Source organism: Hetaerina americana, unplaced genomic scaffold, assembly GCF_022747635.1.
Source record: "Hetaerina americana unplaced genomic scaffold, ioHetAmer1.1.p SCAF_3, whole genome shotgun sequence".
Classification (NCBI taxonomy): domain Eukaryota; kingdom Metazoa; phylum Arthropoda; class Insecta; order Odonata; family Calopterygidae; genus Hetaerina; species Hetaerina americana.
The window spans coordinates 70,953,750-70,974,378 of NW_027286874.1; the positions used below are offsets into that span (position 1 = coordinate 70,953,750).

Genomic DNA, 20,629 nt, shown 5'->3' on the forward strand with positions numbered 1-20,629 from the left:
CGACAAAGTAATTGATTGGTACACGCTCTTTATTCCCCCCGTCCCGTCTTTTAAGCTCCGCCCGAAAAAATCCTCATCCATCAAAAGCCCTGCTCGGAAACAATTCTCTTCCGCGAGTTGGTCCAACATAAGGAGTCCTCAGTCATAACGTGGTTTCCATGGGTTCCGAAATTAGTCTCGGTTCGTCGTTTGTGATGGAGGGCGTCGTTTTCGGGGCCGGTTTCCGTACTAACTCTCTCTCTCTTCCCCTCGAGTATACCCATTGTACTGATCTCCCCCCGTCTAGTCCGTCCCCCAAAATCTGTCACTACGTAAAAAACGGACGAGGTGAAATACGTGTCTTATGACAATTTCTGTTAAGGGATGATGTTACGTTCAGCATTTATCTCGGTTCATATCATACAATTTTATGTTTTATTATTTTAACTAAATTAAAAATTATAATTTAATGAATCACAGCATATCTATAAGAAAATAGATAACGCTGACAAATGTTAACTAAATAAAAGTTATCATAAATCATCTTTCTACTCTTTTGTGCTTTGCCCATTTCATTTTCTTTGAAGTATAAATGTTCCATTACCACTGCATGGAAAAAGGCAGCTCTAAAATGATTAGTTAAATTAGAATTGCGTATTTCAATTTGGAAAGGCCTGAAAATTCCTGCTTGAAAATGACAAAAGTATATAACACGAATCAACGATTCAGACAAGATGGTTTGTGAGGCTGGTCAAAAGTAGAGTTAAGATGATGCTTATGAAGAATATGGGATGATGGCAATGGCGTTCCATGCTTCTTCTTTCATTGGTTCGAGAGGAGTTCGCTAATCGCAAGAGAAAGTTACTCATGGAGCGAAAAACCTGGTTCATTATTATTGTTGCGCGATATTATTATGATTTAGACAATTTGAACGATGAGTCTGTGTATAATCCAGATAAGAGTTAAAAAAATATGCAAGGTGAATGAATGATGAAATTTCTAAATTGTTTAACCTAAACGAGTCAATATGTTGCAAGAAACCGATATCGCGCAGAAAAAAAGGACGCCCTCTGAAATCCGAGTGTCATCGGAGGAGTTCCGTGCTTAAATATATTCGGAAAATACATACCCTCCTCCCACCCCCCCGGGGAAAGGGATAGTGGATCATTTCACTCTTGAGAGCAACACGTACTGGCCGCGTTGCACTGCACATGCTGCAAGTGTGGGAGGAGGGTGGGGATGAGCAGAGGATACCCCAGCCACCCCTTTCCGTCCACTGGTGGTGGTTACCCCTTCCCGCACGAAAGCACCAATTTTTTTTTGGATGGTCACGCTCATTTCACGGAAGGGGATTGAAAAGGGATCTCCGTAACAGAGAGGGGTGGTGGAGAATAAGGGGGTAAGTAGAGTAGGGACGGGAAGGTCGGAATCCTATCATGAGCCCCCCCATACACACACACACATACACACACTTCATCATCCGAATTTCTATTCATCGTCTTCCCACCCCCACACACGCATAAATACGTGCATCAATTCCCTCTACGCCCCTTTTCTCGAAAATTAAGGGGACGGCGCACGCTGTTGGGGGTCATCAACCCACCCGTCCTACTCCAGCACCCAATTTCCCTTTCGATCCTCCCTCTCTCGTACAGACTACGCCACTACCCCCCTCCGTCTTTAATCCACCCCCGCAGCTCAATCCCCAGCCCGCTGCACCCTTCCACACAGCCCACTCTCCCTCTTTTCTGCCGTCAATCAAAACCTCCACAGCACGCACCCATGGAAAATGATGGAACATCCACCTACCTACCTATGTGCTAACGCTCTCCCCCCCGACACCCACCGCCTCGTACTCCACCCTGCCTCCCTCATCCCACATAATCATTGCGTGGCCGGACTAATTGTTGAGTGTACGGGATCGGGGCCGGACAGGGCCTTCCCCTGCTCTTTCCTTCCCTCTCTCTCTCACCTCGGCCCTCACGGAAGGAAGGATCCTGTCCCGCGTGTGTGCGATCGGTTATGGAACGTGCGCGGAAGCCATTTAAGGAGAGCCTGGTCCATCCCAACTTCCCCCTCCTCCTCCTCCCGCTTCCTCGCCCCCTCACAGTCCCCCGCCCACCTCGAGAGAGAGTCCCCCCTTCCCCCGACGAGTATCCGGAGAGGGAGTCTGAGTCATCCGCGAGTTCCTCACGCGCTCTGCAGCCGTCAGTCGCAAGTAACTAGAGCGTTATCGCGGGTGACGGGCCGTGAAGCGATGATTTCTTTTCTTTTTTTAATGCCCTTGTATAGAATAATTGAGTATGAGTTGGCTGGAGAGGGGGGGGGGAGGGATTCGTGACTTCATCCCATCGTAAATGCTCCGCGTGGTTCCTGGGAATTTTGCAGTCAAAATGTATACAGAATGATTTCTTTTAAACCCATAACGTGGCCACAGCGTAGATTGATAGCGTTCATCTGTTATTTAAGAGTTCATATTATTATTAATAATATATTTTTTGTCAACAAGTTGTACCAAATTCCGTAAAGGCCTAATGACATTTAACAGTTCTTCACTGCAACATATTTTCTAACACACCTCTGGGGTGCGTTTCTCAAAATTAGAGGTCGGTTAAAAAGTCAACTGAAAACAGTGTTGAATGTTATTTGAAACGTTCAAATTCGCATGTTGTGTAATTTAGGCAAGTAACAAGTTCTGCACCATTTATTATCATCATGAACTTCCACTAGTGAAAATTAATGACTTGTGTCTTAGATAAATTGCCCCTGAGCACAATTTTTAGCTGATTAGCATTAAAAGTGCTGAACAGACAATAACTCAACTCAACTCACAATAGCGACTAACTACATTGACAATAGTTTTATTGTCCAATGTCTATTATTTAACATCAATTTCAAAATACGAAAGTTTTACGATATTTCAGTTGAAATAGATACGGTCACTTATGAAAAATGTGTACCAAATTGTTATCTTTTTTTATTATGAGGCATTGTGAATCTTGCTACGCGAACGAGTGCAATGTTTGGAATCCTAATTTCTAGGTTATTCCCTTCTATAATTGCATTAGTTCCCAATCACGTGAAAATCTCGATACTACAGAGCGTGCCTCGCCCTCTGCTGATAGCATTGCGTGAGACAGCGCTCCGTCACGTACGAAACGATCAGTTCCTTGGAGTGTGTGTGACAGCGGTTCTTGATGTTTTGATAAGCTTAAGTTGGTAGAAATTTACGTCTCACGTATTGAGCTGCTGAAGGAGAAATGAATTGTGCAATTAATCAGAATGAATGCAGGTATGAGGAGAGTTTTCCATATATACGTGATAGGTGGCCGCTTCTACGCACACAAAAACCATTACGTCATCACTTTCTTTGTCGGGACACTGCGTGTAATTCCTCCCCGTCTCGGATCGATATCTTACAAATGGGTCCCACCATCGATTTAACGAGAGGGCGTGCCGATTCATTCCGCCCAGAAGAGTGAAACTCTATCGAATGTTCCCCTAACAAATTACATCCGCCTATGCATTTTTTTCCAGCGGCGAAGGGAAATTAATTGGCTTACTTTCTCACTGTTAGAAGATACCCTTTTACTCTTTAAGTGCCTTTTCTTATCTCCCATGCCCTTCGCGAGGGAATTTGCACAACGCATTCAGCATTTATTTTTTCCATGAAAATTTAATTTCGGTGGCCATATTTGTAATTAATGATAAAGAGTATAATCAGCTAGATTTGTACTTTCTATACTTCAATATTGTTTAAATTTAAAATGGGTATGTTTTATTTTTCCCTCGTCGTTAAATTAAATCTTTAATTGGAAAGTTGAGAAGGTTGTGAATGCAGTTCACTTGAATTCAATTTATATTTACCGTATTTCGGCTCCCTAAATCAGGTTCGATCATAAAAAGATAGTTTCGCGGACCTTAGAAATGCAGGGCTAAGTGATGCATTTATTAAATATATTACTGCTAATTCTTATGTAATTTTTGCGTGTATGTACTCGTACAGAGTGCGAGGCTTAAATCCGGACAAATTTAAATTTGAATTTCCCACCTTAGTTCCACTGGAGGTCGCGATTGGCATTCTTGAAAGCTATAGTCATCTAGTAAACAGTCATTACTTCAAAATGGCCGAGATGTTACGCAAAGTTGCGGAGTACAATCGAAGAGCCGCTATTATCGAAAGTGTCCGCGCTTGGCGTTATATATCGAAATAGCTCGATTATTCTCGTACCCCAGATATACTGTTTACGATATTGTGGCTAAAAATAATGCTTCGGAGAAGTCTGGGGAAGGCTTCGTTAACCTGGCGAGGAAACCTCATTCGAGGAAACGCGTGCTTGTCCGGATGTAAGCACCGCACCACACCGCTCCTGTATTTACCACATGGAATTATTCAAAACGTGAACATAATTTTTTTCGTGCCCTGCTCGGAATATATCCGCTTTTTTCAAAATTAGTGAATGAATTCTCCTTAATTACGACGGCCTTACTATTGTTGACTTTTTACCTGAATTGTTGAACACAACTAATAACTGTACGCAAAGAGTTAAAGTAATAATTTTATGTATTTGAAACCAGTAGTTTATTCTTCTAATCCAATAAATTTTCGCAACTCTTTCCACAGATACCTCATATTATGCTTAACTCTCGTTCAGAATTGCATATGTATAAAAAAAATTTGAATTTTTCTCACGATTTAAGTAAACACTGTTTTGTATGAAATAAGAATTGGATAACGGTTAGGTAAACTTTGCTGACCGCATTAAAAAGATGTTAAACTTTTATATTACTTATATATTTCTTGTAAATTATTGAAATGAACGGTGAAGATCAATGCTAGAGGCTGAACCTAATATTTCATGCTAAATGATCCATTTCATTAGGCTTCATAATGGAAAGGGTGTGTTTTTTTTAACCTAAGGGTTTCAAAAAATGGCGAATAGCACAAAGTCTCAAGAATGGCAAAATGAAAAAGAGGATCTTTATTTGCTAGTGTACGGGAATAAGTGGGGCAATTAGATTCCATCTTGATATTTTGGCGTTTTCATCGAATCTACCACGATGAATCTTTCATACCCCATTTGCCATGTAATTTAACACCTCAACTTTTTATTCTCCAGGGCAAAGAGGACGTTGCGGGACTAGTGGACCTGCTTCTGGTTCCCATCTACATCGCAGCAGCCGCCACGGACGGCAGCGCCCCGGCCGCGGCCGCCGTCGAGACCATCCGGAGGGTCCTCGTGAGGCAAGCGAGGGACGTGCTCGTGTGCTCCTTCCTCGGGGACCTCAAGAGGTTTCGTGTCGAGTTCTGCCTGCCGGCCGCCGCGGCGCTACGGCAAATCAAGAGCTCCGTCGTGGACGAGGTGAGTGTAAGTCGCCGCTCCAATATATAGCCCATGAGGGGAGAGGACTTTAGAGGGGGGAGGGTTACGTCCGAAAAAATAGAATTACGTTCGACGCAGGAACAGTAGGTCGGCGGAAGAAAATAAATGAGCCTTCAAAAGTCTCCCTCACCCAACATCATCGCCGTCTCAAATGTTTTTATTTTTCAAGTGCCTCTCCACTCCACGATCTACAGTCTTGCTCATTTCCCAAAGGGATCGATGCGAGCGACGGAAACCTATTCTTGTGGATGGATATATTGGCGAGTGACCTGATCCATCGATAACTCTCAAGTCTTGTCAATGATTTTCTGGTAGCTATCTAGCGACGTTAAGGTTTATCGGTCGATGGAATCGATGGTCGCTATTGGGTAGGGAGTGAAACTGCTGTCCGCATGCATCTACGGAAGCAGAATTCACTCTTAATTTCTATCAAGAATTCTCAGAGAAAGTAGGAGGAATATTAGATGTAAGTTGCACTGGAAAACCATTTTCATAAGATATTACGCAATTCAATAAAGAACAATGTTCAATGACGTGCCCTTTCCATCTGCACACACTAAAAATATAAGAATCTCCAGGTTTTGTCATAAATTGTGAATTCCCTGCCTTTTTTATTTTCGTGAATTCGAATAAAAGAAATGGGCTTTGATAAATAATGAGCGTCGTTGATGAAAATAATTATAATCTACTAAATTGGGGTACCTCGTTTCCTATCGCAGACACATTTGCGTATTTTTTAGTTGTTTTATTTGAATTATTATTAGTGTGATGTGAGTAAATCTGTTGTCCATAAACCGTATTTTCCAACAACTTCAATCACATGCACAAATGTGCGCAAACGGTGTCGATGAAAGATCAAGAACCTCAGAAAAAGCGCAGGCTTTTCGTAAATGAGATCTCTCCCTTCAGTCAAAGCGGTTTCGACTTCTTTCATTCAAGGCATCAACAGTTGGACAAGCTCCGCCAAATTTACAATGAAGTATGAATGAATGAACGATGCTGTCTCTCTCTCTCTCTTCTTCCTCCTTGTGCTTGGGTTTGGTGGAATCGAATCTCTAGTCCATCACTTTCAAAGTGATGACCGACAAATTTCGAAGTTTTTTTCTTTTTTACCGAAGGCGCGAGTTCACCTTTCTCCGTAATTTAAAATTACGTGCTTCTTGCGAGCGGTACTTGATCGATTCCAATGGAGAAAGGTCTAAATCGTGTGCAGAAATTAAATTTAGATTTTGTGAAGAGGAGAGCGTCTGAAACGAATTACCTACCCTGAACGATGGTTAATGACATGAACGAGGTGTGCAAGGAGATATTTCTAGACACCATTCTATGTACAATGTTATCTCCAAGGAGAAACGGAAGTCTCTCTTATCCTTCTTGATATGCTCCTATTTCCCTTTCCATATCTCTCAAAATACTTCTTTTTTTCTTCTTATTATATGTCAAGCAATCATCCGTATATGTATGTAGAACTATTTTCCGTTCATTCAGTTTTTCGAGACTAAATTTTTTCAATTAATATTCCTGGCATCATCGCCCATTCAAACGCGACGTCAAATCAATTCCATTCTATCTTCCATCTACCCGAAATATCTTCGCCAATGACCTTTACTGTCAGTTGCCTCCTATTAACTAATCTAAATATTTTTAATATCTAGCCGAAATATCTTCCGTTGATCCTCACAGATTCGCGGGCTCCGGTAATTGTAACGTCTCCGGCGACTCTACCCAAAAAGGTAAAGATATCCTTAAATTTTGGGCACTTATATGGACTCGATGATAGGAGTTCGTGCGTGCGAGCTCGAGTGTGTGTGGGATGGACGTGTGGGAGACGTTTTCTTGGGCGGTCCGGAATTCCTCAAAATATTGAGTAGGATGAGGAGCGTGGGTCCAAGGGAGAGAATTAAAGGCAGTGGTTAAGGATAATTGTAAGATAGGGCGTGGTGGATGATTAAGGGAAGCTAAGATTTTCAAGTAAAATGAGTACCGGGGCATAGCCCGATATTATCGAGGGTCTCGATATTAAAGAAGCATTTTGAATAAATATTCCCCACCATTTCGGTGACGCGATCTAACTGACCGCATACGTAACGGAAATGGTAGGCGGCGAAGCCGTGTGACGATCCAGAAATCATCTTTGTTGTTTATTTGCGTCGTTGTCCCGTGCTGCCGTGTTGAGTTTCATCGTACAAGATTCCTGGCTAATATTTCTAGAGAGGGATTGAAATTGTTAATACTAGTCACTTGCAGCACATACATGCCGTTGTCAGATATATTTACTGACTGCTAATCATCAATTTCCTTCTGATTGCATTGAATAATAATGCATGCTGAAGCATTTTATATCTTCAAAAATTAGCGACTAGACAGTATCTCGGACAAAATCGAAGCACGCAAACAGCTTGCTGGGGGAGTAAACAGCTGAGTACATTTGCTCCAGCTCTTCTGTCGAACTCCCAAATCTGGAAACCTCCCAAACCAAGAGGACAGTTGTGCTGCAGAGTGTTCCCGCCTGGAAAGACACCATAAGTAAACCAGAAATGGAAATAAAGCTTAACTCCAAAGGATGATGAATGAAGACGTACTCAGATGATTAAAAAGCACAGTCATTAGTACATGCATCACATCAACTGATTATTAAATTTTACTTTGATGATATTGATGAATTATCGATTTTAATGTCGTCTTTTAGTTGAAATAAGAGGTAATTTCCGGTATTTAAACAATATGACAAAGACACCCTTATCGAAGTCTGGACATGAACCTGCGGCTTTATGACCTCAGTAATATAGTCACTGGCCAAGCAGAAGGACAAGAAGTGCATGGGGAAAATGGCGATGCCTTTATATTGACTACCAAGTGGTACTCATTTGAATATTTATGCCCTGCTCTCTTTAATTGGTCATTAGTGGGAAGCAGCATCTAATACTTCAAAAATTGCGAGGGAATCTATTCTTTCCTGAACGCCATAGAGGTAGAATCACTTTTCTGATGGGTAGAGAGTTTTAAAACGCTTTATTTTATCTCAGTGACTCTACAGAAGATTTATAACTATGATACGTTCCAAACATCTAGTTGCGTTTTCCAAGATGCTGGTGAAAAAACTGGAAATTTCATTTCAAGTAGCATTCTCAACTCTGAGATGAGGTTATTTAACACTGGTTCAATTCATGCCGAATTCATTTAGTAACTTTCTCGCTTCGGTTTCGTATTCTACCGCTTTAAAAATTTCTCCGCATAGCAAACAATATCCGCAAAATCATCGCTAGATTCCACCTCTTTCGAGAACAAACAAATTACGGCGTATTCTTCCCCAAACATAAAATAATTTTCTACGACACACTCGCTTTCGCCAGGGTAATCTAACGGCACACGCACACCAAACAATTCTGCCTCATTTGTGCCTACGTAACGCAGAGGTGAATTACACTTTTCGAAAGCTCAATCAGAAAGATGTGCTAACGTTCATATCGTGAATGAGGAATTCGTTAGGGCCATTGTAAGTGGAGGTTGCATCCTTGAACTAAATCTAAGATCATATAATGTCGAAGAGGGAAACTAAAGAGAGACTTTCCACTGCAAGGAGATGAGTTGGAAAAAGTGGAATTTTCACATGCATCGAAATCAGCATTGGACGGAAGCTTTATGGACTACAAACAACCATAGTAGAGCCAAGATTTAGTGATGAAGAGACGATTAAACCCTCAAATAAGACACGATCATGTATAATTGAAGACTACTTGACGGAGCATTCGTGTAGAGTGCGGCGCTGGATTAAGCAAAGGACTCAAGGGAAAGACCAGGGTTAAAAAGAGGCTTCAGAAAAAATATTTTCAAGATAGAAGCTAAAGCACAAGTGGACTGATAAAATGAGAAACAGGGAAGAACGCAGAATACGGAAAAGAGGAAGAGGTCGTGTGATGTATGACACGAAAAATGAGAAACGAAATGGGCACACAAGGAATCACAATGGACTTGTCAGGAACGTAAATGTTGGCGGAATAAAGCCAAAGGTCAAATCCAGAAAGATCAAGGGACAAGTACCTGGGTCAAATGAAGAGGGATTTAAGTCACCAGAATAATCAAAACGAATGAGGATTAGCATTTGTTAGCGTCGAATGGAAGGCTGCAATCAACTAATCTTCGGATTGACGAAAAAATGATAACTGCGGGAAGAAATGGTACCGTTTGCCACTCCCACTCGTTTCTTCTTCCCTTCTTCCCCCCTCTTTCTTTCTTCTTCCTACGTATATTCTCTCCCGCCCATACATTCGGCTCCCCTCTGGAGACCCCAGAAAAGGGGACGAAGAAAGAAAGAGAGAGAAGAGGGAAGGAGAGAGGGAGACCGTCCCTGGAGTCCTGACGCGACATTGGATGGATGGTCGCGATGATTCACGGACAAATGATGCCGTTATGAATATTTCAGACGCTGTTTATTTGTTCCTTCTTTTTTCCTCGCGAGCGATGGAATTTGCATCTCAAGTGAGTCATTTGAATAAATTTCCCGCGTTCATGTCCGGTCCCGGTTTTAAAGCGACCTCTCGAGTTTGTTGATGGGAGGAAAGATTCGGAGAGAGGGGTGGGAAGAATGCCGAAGAGAAGGCGGTGGCGGCGGGCGTTCTGAGAACGGCGAAAGTTTTTCATAATTCGTGGGTGGGTCCACCAAAGCTTGGTAACAAAGTGGTGCTCGTGGTCTTTAGCGCTCGTTCTTTTTCTTCTCGGTTCTTTCGCCACAATCCCATTCCACCGCATAAACGATTCTGACGATGGCGCGGAGGCGTTTATCCGAAGTCGACACTTCCGCGGGGCGTGCGAGGTTTTTCCTCGCGAGAGTGGTGATTTGAGTAAAATGCGGAGGTTTTCTTGCACATTAGACGAAACAACAACTCCCGGTTGAAATTTGATTCTCCTTTTTTTCACATCGAACCAAGCGGAATTATAGAGGTGCATGCATGTCATTTTCCTCGATTACGACCAGGAAAAAAAAATTCATCCGTCAATTTCGACAGGCGAGGAGATGATAATTTGCAGTCAGCTCCCAAGGAAACTTCCTATTACCAACCCTAAGAATTACTCAATGAGCGCCAGCTCATTGAGATCATCAGAATTAATTATGGAGTCGGATTTATCTTATATGGTGAGATATGCCAATTGAAAATGCTGATCAAATCAATTAGTAGTGATTTATTTTGAAAATAATGCATATTAGAAGTGGTTTTTTATGCACAGAAAGAGTCAAATGGATAGGTTCTGGACCTGGATTATATGGACCTGAGCCTTAGGCATTCTGAAAGCCTACAAAATATTTTGGTTTTTGTTGGAAGCGCCGCTGGCCATTTAATCGTTTTATGTGGCGAATATAGGCGCTAATGATTATTTTGGGTGGCGTTGAAAAATTCTCCCAGTCATTGGAATACAATTCTCCTAATCATGGCGAAGAAAAAGCGAAATTTTGGCCCCTCTAACCAAAATTTAGGTCCAAAAGAACTAGACATGAAACGGCAACTCTCTCTAAATGAGTCATTACTGTCATTAGGTTTCAAAAAAGGTTCCACGTGACAGGTGACAGTAAGGGCATGCAAGATTAACAGGCGATGAATTAGTCGTTCGACGATTAGTATGAAGAACAGTGCGTGTCGTTGAAGCAAAATCAGTTGCTCGTGTGTGAAAATGTAAACTGGGGAATACATAGCTCTTTGGAGGAGAAATTGCGCCTGTAGAAGTTATGAGTGAATTGCGGAAATAAAATTTTGGCCAGACATTAATTGAAATTGGGAACAACTTGAAATCAACCCTTTATTTAAAAATATTAGTGAGACTAATACTTGCATTAATAAGTACGTAATCAATCCTTCTCTTTTGTATGGCGTATCGCTTTTTTTTCTTATTGGAATAAATTTTATGAGGTTTACCTATGGTTCTATTCATAATGCAATTCATGATCAGGATCTGATTGAGATTTTTACGCCCAAGATGTTCTTAAAATGATAAGTTGATTAAAAGTAGAGAATTACGATAAGCACCAAGACACTTGTAATAAACGTCTCACCACCCCAGTGTCAATCCTGTATATCAATTTGTACCTACTATTAGAGAAACTTATAGTGCAGCCAATGAAATTGAAATTTGAGCTTTCGTGTCATATCTAATAATAAAATTGTGTTTTCAAAACGTATTTACACCTCCGTCGATAGTACTACGCCGAGTGAGCGCATGAGGCTACAGCCAGTGCAGGCTTAAGTTGGAATTTGTGTTGCTTACCAGTATGATCCTAAGATTGGACGCATGTTTGCAGTGTTTCGAATTTTTGTTCATGCGTGCAAAAAGGCCTCTGCTCGATTGATCGCAGTGGGTGCGTCACGTGTGAGTATTTTAGTCAGAATCCACCTTTACGTCCTTCGTTTACCTTTCCGAAACTCCTCTTTCCCTGAGTCCGACATAGCGATTGGTGTCTCTGACGAACAAAAGGTAGGTCAAGAGAACACCAGTCGCGGAACTTATCACTTACTGGTGATTCGTCCAGGCATTGACTCGTTATACGTGGAGTTGTTTGTCTTTTCTTGCCAAACCACCTCGTTTCCTCTAAATGCAATCATCAGCTTTTGGTGCAGTATCAATGAGACTATATTAACCACGAAATTACCATTTCGCCAGACTTAAAAATCCAGAGTTTATCATTATCCGTTCGGCTCTGTAAAAATTTGGACTCGATAGGTTTAGCCTATTCCGAAAAAATTAATTCTGACAAACTATACCATATTTAAATAATTCGCTCCTTTGGAAGATGAATTTAATTTAGTTTTTTTGACTTATTATTACATGAATATCCTCGTAACACGCAGAAATCTATTTACAATTTAAGTCCAAGGAAGTCATCAATCATGTACATGCAAAGCAAAAATTCCAAAGTTTGAAAATTATTCGCCTTTTCTGGGAGTCGCACCCAGATCCCTTTATGTCCGATCGAGCACTTTAGCCAGTTGACCTAACGAGGTGTCCTCTTAACCTCCGAAATGTACATAAAATTTTGTATTAATTCACCTTTTGCAAAATTTTTGAAATATTTATTTGGTAAATCTCTCATAGATAAACACAAAAAATTATAACTTTCAATTGAGAATCTCTCAACACCGATGCCAGCGGTTAAAATTCTATCGAACAAAATGCATTAACCTATCCGGAAGGTGTTCTTATTATCTCTTACTACGGTTCCCGTGCTCCTCCACCAACCGTCATCACTTCCTCCCTTTCTCGGTTTGGCTCCTTAACTCGTAATTCCCTGCTTCCCTCACCGACAGATTTTCATCTTTTTTCCACATTTTCTCGCCATCCCCCGCTCTCCAGTCAAGAGGTCCATCTATCCCCCTCTTTCGAACGCTCACTCATTGACGCCGACACCATCGCTCTCAAGAGAGAGAGAGAGAAAGAGGTGGGACTCTTCCTCCCACGAGCCCTACTTCCATCTCGCCTTTCTCACCTTCTTCACTCGGAGGTGTCAGGCGAGTCAGTTCGCCGCCGTCTCACCCCACCCCGCACAGCATTCTACCCTCACATCAGTTCCATTAATCTTGATCCATCCGCCTCGGCGTAAACTCACTCGAAAAAGCCGTCTATCGTGGACTGCAGCAAGGTCAGTCGGCCGCTACCTGCCGTGGCAGTTATGTCATGGTCAAGATCTCTTGTCCAATGAACGACGGTTGCAATACATTCCACATGGACTGACGATTTTAGTGTTAATTTTTCGGAAAATAAGATGCGACGCGTGCAGAGTATGTTTTGCGAGTCATGGCATTCGATTCAAATTGTTTCGACCTTTTTAATGTTAGAAAAAAAAGGTTCTCAAGTGCAAAGGCAAATGTGTTTAAGGTTCTCAAGTGCAAAGTCTTGAATATGAATTTTTGCAATTATCTGCCTGTATTCTCTCATGAATAACCAGTGGCAGTTAGGCTACAGCGCACGTGCAAGCTAAGATTTCAAAGAATTCCTTTTATGAAAATGAATCGCAGTCGTATAAAAATTAAAATATTCCATTATCGCTTGAAATAGCGCCCACTTACATCGATGATTTATTCTGTGGCTTCTTAAACCCTCGGGAGACGACTTAAACTGGGGGAGGAGGAAAAGCGCCGTCCGGCGTTAAGAATAGACGATTCTGCACGGCGGAATTGAGGATGATCCACGCGCAACAGAGGGCAGGCAATATCTCACCGCGCCAACCGGCCACGAACGACAATTTCAATGTTGCCTTGCTGCTCGAACAATTGACATTCCGGAACTCCCTGCCGTCCCCCGCCCCGCGTGCGTCCCTCCGCCTCACCTCACCCATCGCTCACACCCCCTTCATCCGCGGCCCCTGACCCGCACCTAACCCTACGCCCCCGCGGTCAACCCCGTCCCCCTCTCTCTCACTTCATCCCCCTCACCCACTCACTCATCCTCCGGCTCTTTCCCCGGTCACCCCGGCCCGTTAAAAAGTGCACGCCCCTGTCCCGTCATGGAGTGGGAAGGGGGCCGGAGAGAAAATGACCGTCCGACCCGCTCTCGAGTCCGGGAAACGACTTGAAACCCAAGCCTTGCCCTCTCGAGCCCCTCTCCCCGTCGAAGCTCCCTCCTTCCGCGCGGAATCGTGTGCGAGAGCGGCTTGACCTCTCTCCCAACCTCCCGGCCGACACCATCTCACCTCCTTCCGCCCAGCGACTAGTCTTCCTCTTAATCGTCTTCCGTTACCACCCTATTCCTGTGCCGCCCACCCCTTCTCCGCCCTTCACTCGCTTCAACCCCCCTTCCTAAACCCTCGATTCCTCTTCAACCCCCAGTTCACACGCACGCAGCGGAGCACTGACGCAAGCCTCATGCGCCAATGTTGAGCACCACCACCCTCCGCCCCCCCCCTATCTTTTTCACGGAGTCGAGGCATCGGGAGTTTCCCCGATTCCGATCTCACCCGACTGAGGAAAATATGAATAGCCCAACGTGTCTACTTCTAATTGCGGGAAGATTTGTTTGAGGGAGAATGGATTCCGGTTTGGGGTTAATAAGGGAAGGATACCCACACCGGAGAGAGTTTAAAAGGGCTCGTTAACCTTTTGTTAATGGTGGGTTCTGTTTGTATCCGCGCGGCCGCATTGTGTTTTCCTATCGGATTCGCTTACTCCGCGGGGGTGCGCGTCGTGGGCACGGTTCCGGATCTTCTGACTCGATGATTCCTGTGAAATTAATGTCTTTCAGCCAACAATCTCTCAGTATATTTTCCTATTAATCTAAATTGTTACACGCATTTAAATTTAAAATACTTTCGATGCGTCATTTTATCTCTCTTTTCTCTAAATTTTATCGGTGGGGTAATTAATTACGTGTAAAGAATGTATTGATCTCCTCCATGGGCTAAGTGTACGTACGTATGTAGCCAAAAGCTACTGAATAAAATCCTACATCACTAAGTTTCTGATTACCCCTTCAAGTGGTCTACACTTGAAATGTTGGCCGCTGAAAAACTGAATGCTGATGGTTCATCTTTTCCAAATTACACTCTGCAAAAATTTATATTGTGGCAAATAAATCAATGGAACTCGAGTAGTCTGGAAATGCAAGACTTAAGATCTTTTCACAAAACTCTGATCGGGGTAAATATGTTTCTTCGCTGGCACTCAATCCCCATCGCGGTGAAATAAAAATCAATCAATGTGAAATGTACCGTCTAGTTTCAGTCTTGACTCTGTAGAAACTTTCCATGTTGGAGAGAAATAATAATTAACAACTGTGATTTCCACTAATAAATAAAATACTATAGTGGAAATCACAATTGTTAATTATCATTTCTCTCCAAAGTGAAATGTATTTAATTTGCGAATTAATTCAGACGGACGTCCCGTTTAATAAGCAAAGAAAGCAGAATTAATATCCAGAGGCTCGATTAATATTATGTTGAGAGTATTATCGATTATCTAAATACGCATTTATATTTACTTCCATTTATTGCCGTGGTAGTCAAGTTGTTAGGACTTTCGGTTGCTGAGGGAGGGTCCAAATCAAGCTATTTCGTCAGGGCGCTTCCACCTTTAAGCTGTGTGATTTAGCAGGTATTAGATATTCCTGGGGAATTACTGTTTGGGCAAGGAAACTAGTGCCCCCTTCATAACCTCGATGTGCGAAATTTACCTGTCTTCTTACGAGATGAGCTCCACCTATCAAACTAACCTTCTACTTGATATCCAGTAGTGATGGCAGACGTTCATTTGAAGAAGCGTATAGGTAGGAGTGGAAAAAAAACCACACCATATTTAAATTTCAGTTGAATATTTTCTCATGAATGCGGCTACAGCATATAAATTATGTTTTTATATACATGAGGTATCAATTAACCACCGCCGATTTCATCGTATTTCATGAAATGGGAAGAGAAAACGCCCAATTCTTTCGTAGAAATAAATCAGTATCCTCTGTTTGAATCGAGAAAAAAGATGGTTAATTTGGAGGTAGCAGTATCTAATTTAATTGGATCCGAGCACGCGATGAATCCCGTTTTGACCACTGCATAGGTAGAGAGTATATTAACGAAAGAACAGGTGTTTGCACCTTCGAGATGACGCTCATTCGACAGATGAAAAAACGCGTGCATGCTTTTGTCGTGACACGTGAGAGGTCCGATACATTTCGTACGTTGAGCGGCTACATTGTTCCAGGGTGGATAAAACGCTAATGACTTTCACTTTTCCTTGCTCAAGAATCTATAGCCTTGGCTTTGAAGAAAATTTCTTTTCGGTGGAAAAAAGTGACGTTTTCGAGCGCAGAGAAAGTTGATGCGGACTGACAATTGAAAGGATTCGTATTTCTTTCCCTAACAATAAGTGTTAACCTAGTTAGTAAGTAGCTTTTTCAAGGGGGCTTTGAAAGCTTTTACCCATCACTCCCTTAGGTAACAAACAAAAGAAAAGTATATCAGGTTTGAATATCGCAAACAAAAAACTTCTTCACTTTATCTTTCTATCGTTTTGCAGTGGGTTACATTTCCTCTGATGCCACAACTGTACTTCATTTAAACGTTGGTTCAGAATAACTCGCTCAGATTTCAAACTCTCTTGATACAGGTAATTCTTTCCCTTGTACTATCTCAAAAAATGCTGCACTCAAAGGTATATTCTGATTCAAGATTGAGCATCACTTTCTATAAAATTATTTGTTAAATATTTATATCAAGGGATATATACTTTGAACTGGTGCATGAATTAATTTTGGTCCTCAAATTTCTATCCCTATTTGGAGTTGATTACAGTATGATGTTGCGAGATAGTTTGACCTCAAGTTTCCTCTTGTGAAAGAGAGATTGCAGGGAATCATTACACATAAAAGTCCTTCAGTTTATGTTCTTGAAGAAACGACAAGTTAGTGTGGAGAAAACCTCTTCCAGCCCTTTCCAAAGGAGACAAATAAACTCTTGGAACCCCACCATGCTTCGAGATGTGGTCGAGGGTTCAGATAAACACGTGCGTCTTTAAGCGCGGCGCTCAGTAATGTACACACCATTAAAACGTTGTCGAACATGCTCAGAGTAAGCTATTTACATTCTTCCGACTTGCCACTCCCGTATCTCCCAAGCACACAGAAGGACGAGTGGTGACTCTGAGCCTCAAACACCTCTCTTGGTTTTCCGTCTCTCGGTGACGCCGCTTGAATGATCCTCGTGAAGTCTCCTGGGGATCTAATTTTTCAACATACCCTTCGTTCCCAAATGAGTCCCCTCTCATGCCCACGCGCACGGTTTTTGTTTATATACCGGTTTTATTTCAGTCAACCCCGCAGAGACGCGCCATTTTCCAACGTATTTTGTGCGGCAAGAGGAACTGTTTTATCATGTACGACTAGCTGCACGCGTGACAGCATTTCTGTCAGAGGCACGGAAACATATTTGCACAGTCGTGTCGTAAGTTTCAATGGACCTTAATGTAGCCGTTGCGCGTCATTGCCGTCACTTCGGTTGACACGGATATGATTCGATATTCCATGTACGCGCAGGGGTGTAAATTGTGGTTTTTGATCGGCTCTGAAAATATTGGTTTTGTAGTCGTTACAACAGTCTGCCGTTGTCGTCCTACGCTATTATTACGAAGGAGAGAGGATTGCATTCGCGGGTGTGAGTAGAATAGATCCATCCCGTGGGGAATGTAAGCACCGCACACACTGTCTTCATTCGTCAAAATTTCCGTCAATGCAGTTGAAGAACCCTCACTCATTAGCGCCAAGCTCAAGCCAAGAATCTCATTTTTTCGAACAGTTTTCACTTGGTTCATTTCCTCTAGCTCTCTGAATGCTGAGTTTTAAAATAGGGCTTCTTTCCTCGAAATGTGAGTCATGCTGGCAAAGGAATGAAATGCACCCTTCTCGCAAAAGTGTCTCGAATTTCGAGGAATCCAGGGTTCTCTGACTTGAGAAAATTGTCGAAAAAGTTGCCCGTGAATAAATTTTCAGACGATCCGTTAAGGCTCGCCGGCGAAGGGTCGCTACCGTGTTGAATCAATTTTTCGTGTTTCTTGCGGTCTCAGGACCTTCAAGATGCTTCTCTTCCATTTGTCAAGGGGCATTAGGTGCCGCAGAGTCGGCCAGCATGCATCCCTCTCCCGCCTGACGGCACACGGCTTCCGTTTCAAGAGGGTCAAGGGCCGAAACCCTTAGGAACGCTACGGAGGTAGATACCAGTAAGAATAGCTAGAGGAAACTTTTTCTAATAGTTTAATTTGTGTCACAACATTTTTATTACTAATAACTGACGTATTATAGAGTAAACGAAATCTGAACAAATTTTTGTGGCATCCTGCAAAAAAATAATTGAAAGAAAATTGTAATTATTGCAGTTATTTCTGCGCCTCGTTAAATTATAAAATGGTGTTCACTACAATTTTGAAAGTCTCTCAATCGAAAAATTTAATAAGAAAAAGAAATCTTTGAACTAATCGCTTAAAGATCATGAAGATTTTTGTGAGGGTAAGTTCCTAGGTAATCCGATTCAATTTCGTATTATTCAACTATAAGCTATTCATTTGGACTATGTAGCAGATAATTATAAATTTATTATGAAACCAATGTAGATTAAATCGTTTAAATAAAATTTTCCATGGAGTACCTGATGCAAATTAAAGTTGATGTTCCTGCAGCGAATGAAGTACTTATCTGGCATAATTTCAGAAGGGCAGGTGTTCAGCATCCATATCGAAAAGATGAATTCTTGTCAAGTATCGAGTGCGTCAAGAGATGGGAAAGAGCAACATGAAGCCAAATCAAAGATCGATATGACATTTAGATGAGGGTAAGGGCAAGACTTAGGTCTAAGTGAGATAGAAAGTATGGGCGAGTAGAGGAGGGATGAGTGTATTTTAAATCGTAAATAGCCGTCATTGGCTCCATTCTCGAGGGTAACGGTTTCGGTCCTTAAGCACTGTGGCCACCTCGAATATTTCCTTCTCAAGAATGTTTGCCCTCATCAACACCCATTTTCATGAGTCCTCTGTCTTTGCGTGAAGATTTCCTTAAGGGTGGAAGGAAAATTAGTTAAAAAGCAAAGTGACTGGGACATAAATGTTGAGATCTAAAGAGTAGAATTACACACTTGAGTTGTCGAAATAACGGGTTTCATTGTTTCCGTTTATTTTAAAATTTTCACTTCACGTTGAAAAAGGCATATTGGTGTTTCTACTTCTCGTCTGTAAGTAAACAATGAAAATCAGACAGAAAAACAGGCATCATGTGATGTGTACCCTTAGACTTTGACCCCGTTAAAGAGTCGACTCTGGTGACATACTGTTAACTTCATTTATATCCGCTCAAACCTAAGCTTGATGAACTTTTTGTCTTTCGTTAGGGTTGCATGTCTTCAATTCTGCGTTATCCTACACCGAAAGTGTTTTTACTCATTCATGTCCTCTCATCTACGGCTATTTCAAATTTGAAGATTAAATTATAATAATACAGATCAGAGCATATTACATTGCGTCAAATTTTAAGATAACACTTTTTATGGGTGGGAGTAATACTAGAAAATAACAAACATTACTTGTAAACGCGGAAATTCGATCATATTTATTTTGATAGCCCAACGGATCACCGAAAAATTTGATCCCGATGCAAATATTATAGAAAAATGCTAAGCATTGTTCATTTTCTGAAACAGTAAATAATATTTATTCTTGCTAATTATTGAGGTAAAAATTCTGGGAAAATGAGCCTAGGCGGAAGGAAAATCCTGGGTGAGATTTATCAAATATTTTTAGTTTTAAATCCCAAAGCCCTAATCAAAGAAGTGGTAAACGGGATTTGGCATTGATAATCGTCAATATTTAGCCAGAAGGCGACACTGTAAACAGTTGCGCGCAGTACTAAGCAAGAATTTATCGTTTGCTGCTTGTATTTTTATGAGCAAAAAACGTTGCATCCGAAAAAAAATCTAAAATAACATTTTTAAATATGTAAATCGGGGGAAGGTGAGAAAGGAAAATAATGAAAGGGAAAGGGGAAAAGGAGAGCGAAAGTTGCTCGGACGAGAGCTCTTGAGATTCCCATCTGAGCGCCCGCGAAAAGTTTCCGAGTTAATTTGTGGGGCTGAAATTTGCATGAATCATATCTTTGCATGCCTAATTTTTGTTCCTTGACACCTGACTTCTAAGGTTCCTGAAAAACCCTTTCACCTGATAAGAAACTCCGCGCTTACGAATTTTACTCAAATGGCTCTTGTGGCTGTTGTAGATAAGTACGTAGTGCGTGCAGATGAGATATATTAACAAACTTCCCTCTGAAATACGAAAACTTGCTAACTTTTATTCATATGGCTTTCAATTTAAAAGAGGTTGATTGTAATAAATCACTTTCTCGGAATTAAGTGGTTAAATTTGGACCCATTGGAAAAAACTTATGGAGATAGATGAATACAAGAGTTAGACAAGATGGGTACACCTTGTACGTATATTCTTGTTCAAATTTTATGCATACAAAGACGTTTCCTAGGCCTTGTCAGTTTGCATCATGGAAACAAATCGTTTTATTGACTTTAAGAGTATTTTGAAAATGGTGGCTATAGTTCTTAGCTTTTTGTGTTCATGAAGACTGTACGGTCTTCTGTACGGCTGTGTATTGGTAAAATCCCACGGTTTACCTGAAAGGTCTGATACCGATAAAATCACGCAGCCATGAGTTTAGTGGAGTGTATGTGGAATTTCTGGGACCATTAATTTACATCTCACCTCGCTGGCCATGCGGCATGGGAAATCGTACAGTCAGTAGGC

At 41.7% G+C, this 20,629-nt stretch overlaps 1 protein-coding gene across 1 annotated transcript in view; it reads left to right on the forward strand.

Moving 5' to 3' along the window:
- The window catches only part of Pura (Puratrophin-1-like), a 1,144,475-nt gene that overhangs the window by 511,586 nt on the left and 612,260 nt on the right, over nucleotides 1-20,629 (forward strand). The window contains exon 3 of the mRNA XM_071587878.1: nucleotides 5,100-5,342. Within this exon, the coding sequence (XP_071443979.1) occupies nucleotides 5,100-5,342 (243 nt within the window). The remainder of the gene's footprint in view (nucleotides 1-5,099; nucleotides 5,343-20,629) is intronic.